Here is an 11914-nt window from a genome sequence, read left to right as displayed (position 1 = left end):
TGTTTATATCAAAAAATTATCTGGTGACTATCATATATATATTAGACCAGGGGTGGCCAACTTGCTTCCGACAGCGATCGACTAAAATCTACAAAATAGCTTCAAACTACAGAAGGTATTGTAGGATTGTTATTTTGCATACCTATTTGGAATGCCTTGACGTATTTATATTTATTTTGAAATTAACGTATATATGATACTGTATATACACAGTTCGACTTTTTTTTGTTATTATTTCCTTGTTAGACTTGCTTATGGGTGCCGCTACTACCTTAAATACTTTTACACTGTGTCAAACGCCGATACCCATTATTGTGCAACGGCCACCACGAGATACGTTATGAGACAGATGTTTTCTGTTGCATGGCCGTGAGGGGGAAAGCTGCCAAAGCAAGAATTTCATGTCTTGATAGAATTGATGACTCAAGTCATTCTTTTTCAAGTTTACAGTTCGAAGCGGACAAAAGCATTAGGGGGAGCTGACTCCGATGACCTTATGGTCGTATCGCTCCCCCCAGTCTATACCGAATTAACTTTGTGTATATTGTATATAATATTTTGTATACCATTGTTGGTTTTTCGGTTGACAACTCAATAAATCTCTCTCTCTCTCTCATTGTCCATTGTTTCACAGAAATAAAAATATTATATGACTTAGCGCCATATTGAAGTCGTCCAGCTTGGAGGATTATAATTTTGATCAGCTCTTCCATAAGAATATTTCTTGCCGCAAAATCTATCATTTATTAAACTTTCAATACTCCATGATTTCATATTTATTCATGCACAATTACTTCTGCTTTGCAACTTGTCCGAAAAACTAAGCTATTTCATTAGTAGATCACGAGTAAGCTGCCGTTCATGCAAATACTCAGCTCAAAACGCCAAGGTTTCTCACATCAACCTAAAATATTTCGAAGCATCTAAAATCGCTACCTTACGAAGGTACGCCTTAGCGTGCGATATTCGTGACGATCATCAACTTACATACTAATGATGATGACGACACAGATTTCTTTCACAAGTTTCAAGCAGTGCGAAGACCTGGCGAAGACTGATCATTTGAATATTTTCTGCGTCATTAAACCATTTGCACTCAGCATCGACTTTTTTTACGTTCTGTTGCCATTTGTCTAATTATAATCAATTATACTGAGGCTCATTAAACGAGTGACTGTGAAATGTGAATTATATATATACTTGTTAGGTTATGATATAATTTAGTGTCTCAAAACAAATTCTGTCGCGTAAAAAATTTAATAGCCAATACAGCTGTTTTTTAATATAATTCAGTGAAGCGTCGCGTGCCGGATTATACTGCTCCGCAGGCCGCATCCGGCCCGCGGGCCGTATTTGTCGACCCCTGATATATAGGCTCTCGACCCGAAAGGAAAATCGCGAAACCCCTGCACTGTTGTGGCGGAACTCTGGTATGTAAACCAATGAACTAGGGCAGGGTGGACGGTGTCTCCAAAATGTCGTGTCCCACGTGTACCACTTGTACACCCCAGGGTGGACCAAGGTTGTCTTTCAGCTTCGAAGGCCACATAATTATTTTTGCATTGTTCGCAGGCAAATAATACCAAGAATAGGTAAACAGTGCAAAACAAAACAAACACTTTTATTATGCAATCGCATTGACAATATTCGTTATTTAAGCTAAAAGATGCAAAAACCACCAAATAACTCACTAAAACGTGCAAAAGTCTTTTCTATATCCACCATTAGTGTAAGATCTCAAGTGCTTCTGGGTTTTTCCGCAAATGTAAGTGGTTTCGAACACCGATAAGATTCAATAAAGCAAAATCCCTTAACTTTGGAAAATGCTCATTGCTCACAAGATTCCTAAATGCCGTTTAGATTATATTATTTTGTCACCGACACAACTTGTCGACATATCAAGCAAGCATTGTTATATTTTCCCTCTTACATCCAGTTAAAAATCTGTTTGAATTGGTCAGCTTTTTTTTTAAAAAACATTTTTACAAAATAACTAACAAATGTGAGGTACAGGAGGGTAATTAATAAATTTTCTGACATCATTCTGACAGCATTTTTTGTTATACCGTTTAGGCTGGTTGCAAAAAACACCCGACAGGTATCATATTGTTAGGTCATAACATTACCATTTAGTTATCAGGCATAGCCAATCTTGTCTAATAGATTTTCGATTCGATTTTCAGTTTTCTATGATGCCAATATCGTTAGCATATATTTCTGACCAAAAAGCATAGAAAGCCAGTTAACATTTTACACTAGTCGAGCACATCATTCAACTCCACTAGTTGCTTCAGCTCGCCATAACACTAGTCAATTTAGTGACATTAGTGATGTAACAATATGTCAAAAGATCTGGTTTATTTTTATGATGAAACAACACAAAATGCGACGCGGGCCACAGATGATGAAGCTGCGGGCCACATACCCGGATTTGAGGTATAACCGCCACGGACAGGTCCTACACATGCTTAAGCTATTTTACGAGTTGTCTAAACTTCAAAATTTGTAGGTATACACGGTGAGCCATGCTTAGTTTTACGTAAATAACAGGCTCGTCCATAATAGGACTCAACGATATACAACTACTTCTAAAGAATTTTTTCGAACCAACGTCCATGGGATTACTTACCGTATCCAGTTATTTGTTTTCGGAAGCATGGACTAATCTAACATATCTCTGTCCTAGTGGCTAACCATCTCCGTCGTCAACTTTTGTTCATTATTACGGTATTAGTAATTCTTTAGTTGCCATTGCAGAGCTTCAATTACCGGTAGTTATTGCCGTTGTAGACAAACCTGAATTATTTGACGATTTCATGAGCATCGACAAGTGCTATTCTGTTCGACCTCACTTTGCAGTCCTCAAACGACTAAGTCTTTTGAATGATAGTATAGAAACAATTTCGTGTTCGTGTAGACCAGTGGTCCCCCGCCGCGCCCTCTTTTCAGAATTTGTCAAGTCTCGAGCTCCGCCTCAAAAATAACTAGCTAACAATAAGCTACAAATAACGAATAGTAAGGCGAAAGGATGTTTTATTCAAAAACTCCTTGAAAATACGTGGATGGAACGTAAATAATGAAATAAATGAAGTTTTCTGTCCCATTAGAAGTTAAATTGAGATTCAATTTTAGGATTATAGGTATTTCCCTTCGAAGGAATGTCATGTCAACTGCAGAGCTTATCGTTTTATTTATGGTTTGTATATGCAAAGTTTCAAATCATTATTCTTGCTCTGGTCAAACTATTTATCAAGTAGTCACAGTGTAATTATTTATTAGAAAGGGGTCACATTAAGTCTTGCAATCAATAGTACGGCAAACACATTGTTTTGGAATGAAGCGCATTCACTACATTTGAATGATCTTCAAATAAACAATTTTGTCATCCAAACTGCCTTTTCGACTAGCCATGGAAGGAACATTAGAAATTAGTTTCATAGCTACTGAAATAACTGTAAATAATAACAGTGGAGGGCTAACTCAAATGATAACATGGAATCAAAAAGAAATTTCAAATACGTCAACTGCATCCATCTTATTAGGCAGTCGCAAAAATACCAGAGAATTTAAACAAGGAAAGATGCTTTATATAAAAAAAATGTTGGTATTTATTGGTCTGTGCCAGTACTCGCTTCCAGTTCAGAGGTGGCAACTGAAGTCTCCTCAAGCATACTGAGCTTAATTGGAGGACTCAATTCCGGACTTGCTTCTAATAAATGTCCATATCTATTTTGCATACTGAGGGGGTTGGGTTGAATTGGTTTGGCAAGAGTTTGGCTTATAGATTCAGTGATGTCATTTTCACCCTCCAAAGCAATAAGTTTACCATATAGTTCCATGATTTGTACTTCCATCCTCATAGAAATACTCTTCTGTGCTTGATATTTACTCTCCATTGCCTGAATTTGACTTCTTGCAAGCGATTTCACATCTTCCAAGTATTTCTTTTGATCCTCTAAAAGTCTATTCTTTTTTATGACCAATTTCTCCATATCTTCAGATTTGCTCCTCATGTAATCACAAGTTACAGTAGTTTTTCGCAATTCGTCCTTCAGTCTAGCAGATTCTTTTTCATACGATTGAATCATCATTTCATGTTTTGCAACCTCTTTTACTTTGAAATCGGTTTCACTTTTATGTATTGTTTCCATTTTACGACTTAGCTCTTCGACGACCAACATTTCTTTCTGCAATCGTTCAACTTGTAATCGAAGATCTTTATTTGCTTCTTTGTTCTTTGCATCGGATTGAAACTGCAGTTTGCATTGATATAATTCTGCCTGTGTTTGCTTATCTGACTCCTGCGCTGCAGCGATAGCAGCTAAGTCAGTTTCCTTTTCGTGCTTCAGTTTCATATTCTCTTCGTGAAGAGATTTCAACCTACTTGATAATTGAGACAAATCATTTTGTAAAGTATCAAGTGAATTTTGACTTGTTTTTTCCTTTTTTGAATACTCAGATTTCAAGTTTTTTACTATAGTTTTTAGCTGGGCAATTTCATTATTCTTCTGTGAAAGTGTATCGCAAAGTGCCTTATTTCTCTCCTGCAATGCTGACGATTCATAGATTTTACGCATTAATCTCCGTGCTCTTATTGCATGTTGTTGTCTTCTGTGCTGTTCATAGAGCAATGCACAATGAATTTGAAGATAACCAGCTTCAAGTGATTGCAAGTCTTTCTCATTTAATCGACTCTGACCAAAATGAAGCCAATCAATATCTGTATTTTGCTTCACATTATCACTTTTTATGGCAAGCTGAATTTCTTTTTCAACTAACTCCCGCGCAGATAGGGTTTTGTGAAGGTTTAAATCAGTTGTATGTAATATGTCATGTATAGTAGGATTGTCTTTCCCAATAAATAAAGAATCACTCTTGTTTGTTGAAATTATTGCTGTCTTCGAAGGAGCAGTCAAATGATCTGATGATGGCAGGAGTGCTGGTGAAAAATCTGTTATGCAGGATTCACCAGCAGATTCAGAGAAGGTCAGTTTAACTTCGGGTGTTGAAACATTAGCGGGGGCATTCTTTTTAGAGATGTCAAGAGTTTTTGCAAGTTTTGTCTTGTCCTCATTGGCAATGTCACCAGATGAAGATTTTCGACTGCCAGTAGAACTCAAATCTCCTGATGAACCTGCAAAACCAACCATTAGAAAGTTTGTTTCACCATCGCCTTTATCAAATTCAAATGACAAAGATGATTGAGTTGGAGTACAGGGTGTCGACAAATTATTTCCTTTAAATGAATGAGAAATAGCAAGAGTATTTGGCCGAGACTTGGACTTATTTATATTTTCGGAGACATCAGCTTTCGATTTATCATCAGACAACTCACGAGTAGGTGATATACTTCTTGAAGGAGGTGGTGTTGATAAACCAATCTCCATTGACGGACTCCATATTGTAGTAGTTTCAGTACTTGGTTCCGAATTTGTACTGTAAGTTTCAGACTCAATACTAGCATTACTTTGACTATGTGACAAATATTGATCAGACTGCACAGAGCGTGACACAATTTTGTCATCTGATTGTTGTTGTACCTTTTCCTGGGAGATTTCTATAGGAATCTGAGAAATCTCAGCCATAATATCATGGCATTCCATTTTCCTCCATTTATCATTAGTAACTTCCATTTCCTTGGTATAAAGTATCAAATTGGGATGAAGTCTAACTTGTTGCAACATAGGCAGAATACGAGTTTGAAAAATTTCATGTCTTTTCTTTTCCATTAATACTTGTTCACCCCCTGCAGTGGTAGCAGGAACTTGAATTTGAGCATCGGTAACCCGACTGACATCATTTCCTTTAGACTTACAGTAATAATTCCGCAAGTATTCCACAAATCCACAAGGATACATGCCATATAGACAAAGAAAAAATGCATACAAGGCTACATCAAAATTTGACATATTTAGATTGCTGATATCTGGACCCCTGACAGTTTTCCATGAAACCAGTCTTATGTAAATACCGAACAAATGGTTCAAATTTGGTCCCATCTGTGTAGGAACTTTTGGCAGCAAAGTGGCTACAACGTACATAGCAACAGTCAATGCGGCAACATCGTTATCTAGTTGAAGGCATTTTAAAATTGTGGCAAATGCACGAGATTGTACAACTTGAGGTATCCAGGATGGATCTTTGCGAACGATGTGACCAAATAGATTCAATGCAGCATAGCGAGTAGTTGTTTTTTGTAAATATTCGTCCAGTTTTACCAGAAGGTTTTTATGTTGAGGTTGCCTGATACCAGTAAGCATACGCCGCACCAAAATGTTACCTGAAGCAATATAGTAGTCTGTGAGGCCATTAAGTAGCCATGGTTCATTAGTTGAACTGAGACTATCTCGAACTAGTGTGGTTGTTTCTTCGATAACACTCACATTGTTGGATTCAAGCAGCTGTATGATCTCAGCAATATTTTGTTGTGGCGGGCCACCAGAACTGCTACCAGCAACTGTACCTCTTAGCATTTTCTCGACAAGTTACTGGTATAGTCTGTTAAAGATACAAAAATGAATATAGTTATTCAATAACTTAAACAAAGAAAAGAATTGTATTCAAAAAAGTTTTTTTAATTCTTAATACTAAAATAGAAGTTCAGGTCGACTAAAAATACATTGCATCACGGATTGAATCATGGGACAGTAATTGATAATGTTAATTTTATATATATTTGAATGGTTATCTAATCAGCATCAGACCTCCTCGAACAAGCATATTTAAACTAAACCGCGATTTCTTATTAATGTAACAATACCATTATTAGTTTTCCAAGTATTTGTCATACTAATAATATTTTATTTGTTGTGAATGGTGATTTTTGCAGACGATAAGTAGGACTGGGAATTTATAAACAGGGAACTTTTTATAATATAGTAAAATGATAACATATTTCAAAATCACGATTATATTTATCACAGAGTAGTTTTAGATAAATCTCACTTTACAATCAGTGGTCGGCTACTAGTTTTATCATAACCAGTTAATATGCTGAGATTCAGTGAAATTCAATTTCTCTATATCTACTAGTCTTAGTTGATGAGCAAGCAGACATAGTGGATTATGTAGAAAAGTTTAATGTAGAAGGTATCCACAAACTTCGGAAAATCAAACATTAATGTAACATAATCTATATTGAATCTATTTCAAATGGTTTAAAACAGAAAGTGCCTCATCAACTAGTTTAGGGCCGGTATATTGTCGAATGTTGCAAACAATCTGAACGGAAAAGCAAATATTTAACATTCTTAGCATCCTTTATAACTTTACAATACGATAGTCATGAAATTTCCCTAGTACCGTTTTACCGAGTACAATATAGCAACTTACAATGTCATTTCAGTATTGGTATTATTGTAAAAAATACAAAGCCGAATATTTTGTTTGTTGTCTGCCCTTATATTTAAATGATGTCGACAAAATGTCACCATGGCTTTTTATTTATAGGTTTCAATGGCCACAAAAAATTCATTTGACAACAATTTAATTAAATGTAAGCTATATACTGTCATACCTCCCAATTGAAAATCACTTTTATTTGCATTTATGGTGGATGTCTAAGCAAACATTATATAAATCTGTCCTGAGGCAAATAAAACATAATGTTTACACTAGATCCGTAAGAAAATCATGACACACCTACATGTACATATAGCTCAACTGTTGCAATTCGGGTCTAAAGTATACAGCCATAATATGGCCTTCAATTTAAGTTTTACAGAAATGAATTATACCAGACGAAAATTATAAAACAAAAGAAAATGAAAATTAATCTAACAAATATTGGAATGATATTGGAAAAAGAAATAAGCATCAATATGTGCTATATAGAGGCATAGATCAAAATTGAAATTAACCAGGAGTTCTTTCAAAGCAAAGTGTCAAAATATTTCTTTGTGATATGCTTTTACAGAATAGATTTTATAAAAGTATGCAATGCTTTTCTATTTATATAATGGGCAAAAGGCTGTTTTATTTCAATGTTGCCCTGTGTTATTTAGTAGTTTCAAAATCACCTTGATCAAAAAAGCAAAGCCAAAAATAAAACGCTGAGACGAATTTCAAGTTGACATTGTCAAGATTTTGCTACAAAAGCTCTCAATTCTGATCCCCAATCTATAGAAATTGTGTCTCCCTGAATTTGCGAAACTACCATTTCACAACTATTTTTGTGAAAAAGGATGCTTAAATTGCTTCAAATCAGCTACAAATAGAAAGTTCATTGCCCATGATGCATAACCACCCCAAAGGTTTCTGAAATGTTCCCCTATTGCTCTATATGAAGTTGCTGTCAAAGTTTTTGTCTTTTTTAATGTTTTAATGTCATAATCTCGAACAGCAATTTGCCATACATGAGTATCAACAGGAATTGCATTGGGTTTATCTAGTGACATCATACAGATACAGTCTGCAACTTTAGCACCGATTCCAGGCAATTTAACCAATTCTGAATGTGCATCACAATACGACAACAGTCGTAAATTATTCAGCCAAGCAGCACCGCCTCTTTCGCGAACTTGTATCGCAGTTTGGTAAATGTATTTAGCTCGATACCCAAACCCAAGTCCACGTAATACCTCTTCTGTGCCATTTTTTGCAAAGCTGTCAACAGTGGGAAAAGAATGGTATGTAATTTCTCCATCTTTACAGATAACGTCACCAAACTTTGAACACATATTTTCAACCATAGATGATATTCGCGAAATATTGTTATTTGATGAGCAGATGAATGAAAATAAATTTTCCACCGGATCTTGTCGTAACATTCTTATACCAGGAAATTTTTTATGTATCATGGTAAAATGTTTGTCCACATTCGACCATGATTTACAAAGACTATTCAGGTCAATATCTAATTGAAAATAGTCACATAAAATAGCTTCTTCGTTAAATTCATTTTCAATGGGAAAATTTTTTTGTGAGTCAGCATCTATTACCGTATGGTTATTATTTTTATCAAGTTTGATGACTTTGGCAGTTTTTTGTTTCGGGTTACACATTGAACGTTTCCTGATATTTGCTTTTGTCAGTTTATCATTTTTCAGTTGCAGTGATGGGGTAGATGAGCTTTGCGTATTGTGTGCAACCCTAAACCAAATACAGTCATTATCTTGTTTTAGTTTCCATAATTTTTTTTGATGAACACCAACCCAAATCCCATCAACTTTCTTCCATCTGAAACTTTGTCCAGAACACAGCACATAGTCAATATTAAGAATATTTTTGTCACAAGAAATAGATTTCCATCCTTTGGAAATCATAGACTGTTTGTCCATTATGATAAAGATAAATACAAATTATTAACAAATCTGTGAACACAAGATTCCTTTGTATTTTGTGAATAATTTTCAACGTATAGCCTACTGAATATTGGGCTATTCATTTTGAATTCCTGTTCAAGAAATATAAATTCTATCAAAAAAGACATCTTTCAGCGACATACTTTTGAGCACAAATACATTATAAATTTAATTTATATGATGGAATGAGGTCAAATATACACATAATCGAATAAATAACAGAGCAAAAGCTGCTTTCTCAGTCAAGAGAATATCTGAAAAAGAAAATCAAAAGTTGTTGATAGCAAATACAGAATTTTTACCATTATAGTATAAGATAGAAGAAAGTGACAACTAGAATAATATCAGTTTTTTGTTTTATTCTCACTACTTAGAATTTATACCGAAGGTCATTCAAAACTAACGGTAAATAACGGTAGTATATCACTGATACAAGAATTCATGTTTCTTACAAGATGTAGTATTACGTCATACATCTTCCTTAACATATGTACATTATCAGCTAGAATGACATAACAGAAAAATTCCTCAGTAGGTCACATAATAAGCAAGAAAAATGATACAAAATTTTCAACAAATAGAATGTATTCGAAGAATTAAAAAGTATTTCCCAGCAGCAAGAACTGATTGAAAATTTTTACTAAAAATGTATCTTGAGACTGAAAATAAGCTTCTGTGGTTTGTTTAACCTTATATAAAGCTATGGTATATCAAATATTGCATATCTTATAATGCAGATTAAAAATGAAGTCTTTAAAATGAATATGCTGTGGTGGAAAGATGTACAATTGAAAAGTGAAACATTTAAATAAAAAGTAAACTAATCATGTAGTGATGTAGGCTATATCATAATTTTGAAGAAAAATTTTATTTGTTTGTTTTGACTTAATTAATTAAGGTATACACTGCACTGACACTCATTCACACACAAAAACATGATATGATACTCAAAAAATGTAAAGACCATTTTTAGTATTCTCTGTCCCATCCGTAAATATAACATTATTAATAGCATTACTGACTTCAAAATAAATATTCAGCCTGTAATTGATCAAATTTTATGAGACGATTGATTGAAGTTTGTAGTACAGTATATGATTTCATCAGAAATTATTCTTTGACAAAAATGGTCCAAATGGAAGAATCATAATATAAAATAGTATGTAACACTTGAGGCAAACACCATATTTAAAAAAGATTTTCTATGCAGGATATATACACTGTGAAAACTATTATGATATAAACTTGATTTATTGTAAGTGGAGACCAATCCTTACAATTTGATACAATTTATGTCAAGAAAAAACTTTACATAGGATGGGTGGGGTCCCCAAATATTATATCAAGATGTTCAATTATTAATGTGCGATTGTTTAACCAATGACATAATTGTACACTCAAACAAGATATCACAAACATAATGAGGCTGTGGTAAAAGAAGTCTATAATACATGCTTAAGACTTATGGTTTGTCTTTACAGAGAATATTGCATAAAAAGTCATCTATTTTCAAATTGTGAAATAACCCACAGTAGAAATTTAGAAGAGTGAGCTGTGTGTCTTTGTGATTGTCTGGGTTGAAAATGACAAATTGGTGCTCCAGAAGTATGTGTACCAATATGGAGGTAACCAATTTTGTTTGCCTATTCTACATCAAGTTGTGTAAAAGGACTGAAACCTATGGGGAGAGGGTATATTCACTTGGCTAACACAGACAGTCCTGAACTCGTAATAGAACTAAAATAGGGAAAATCAGAATAAAATTATGGCCTAACCCTAACCTGGTACACATACTACGGGAGTACCGACAAGTTTGAGTTCATAGTTTTGACAATTTCCAAACTCGCAGTTAAGCTGATAAATGTCATTTTTACTGAAGTTAGAGACAAATGATGCACAATACAGAGAAACATTAAAATCAATTTTTTTGATCAATGCAATTATCAAACAAAATTTGATACAAAAAGAATTACTGATGAATAGATTGATAACGCCTATTATTCATAAATTGAAGTAAAATTAATTCAAAATCTGCAGACCTGATGTAATATTCAAATAGCATCTACATGTCACCTTTATTTTGTATATACTTATCTTACCAATCATGTAGCATAATCATGATATGCTCGCAAATTAACCAATAAGAATTCATCAAACAGTCAAATGAAAAATTTACTCAAATTCATATTATCTTTGATAAGAATTTTTTTCATATTCATACAGCTAAAACATATCAATTGATGGTTTGAAGACAGAAGGGTAGGGACAGTATATTCAAAAATATTTTATCGAAACATATTTCAATGAAAAGTTGCAGAATTTAATTTCCTCAGCACAGCATTTTAAGTTTCACCCTTTCGGTTTGAAGCCATCATATTATGATATGAAAAGTGCTTCCAAAGCTTTGACGCATAAGGACCTTCCTTATAGGATTATACATGTCATACAATGAGGATTATTGCACTGCATTATTTTACCATGTACTCTTGACAATCTGTTGAAGTATATTCCATATGAGTAGTAGCATGTCTTTATTGAGCTATAAATAATCCCCAGAGGCACAGATGTCGATGGTTTTCATTCCTTTATTAGTTTTACCAGTGATAGGATAG

At 34.2% G+C, this 11914-nt stretch overlaps 2 protein-coding genes across 2 annotated transcripts; both read right to left on the bottom strand.

The window, feature by feature from the left end:
* Nucleotides 1-3016: 3016 nt before the first annotated feature.
* LOC120329572 (hamartin-like) lies at nt 3017-6498 on the bottom strand. Its single transcript, XM_039396226.2, has one exon. It carries the CDS (start codon nt 6471-6473, stop codon nt 3609-3611), a length of 2865 nt encoding a protein of 954 aa, XP_039252160.2. The 5' UTR covers nt 6474-6498; the 3' UTR covers nt 3017-3608.
* A 150-nt stretch (nt 6499-6648) lies between these two features.
* Nucleotides 6649-11830, bottom strand: LOC120329574 (N-glycosylase/DNA lyase-like). Its single transcript, XM_039396228.2, has one exon. It carries the CDS (start codon nt 9276-9278, stop codon nt 8166-8168), a length of 1113 nt encoding a protein of 370 aa, XP_039252162.2. The 5' UTR covers nt 9279-11830; the 3' UTR covers nt 6649-8165.
* Nucleotides 11831-11914: the final 84 nt, after the last annotated feature.

Source organism: Styela clava, chromosome 12, assembly GCF_964204865.1.
Source record: "Styela clava chromosome 12, kaStyClav1.hap1.2, whole genome shotgun sequence".
NCBI classification, from domain to species: Eukaryota; Metazoa; Chordata; class Ascidiacea; order Stolidobranchia; family Styelidae; genus Styela; species Styela clava.
This window is presented reverse-complemented; position numbering and strand designations above follow the sequence as displayed.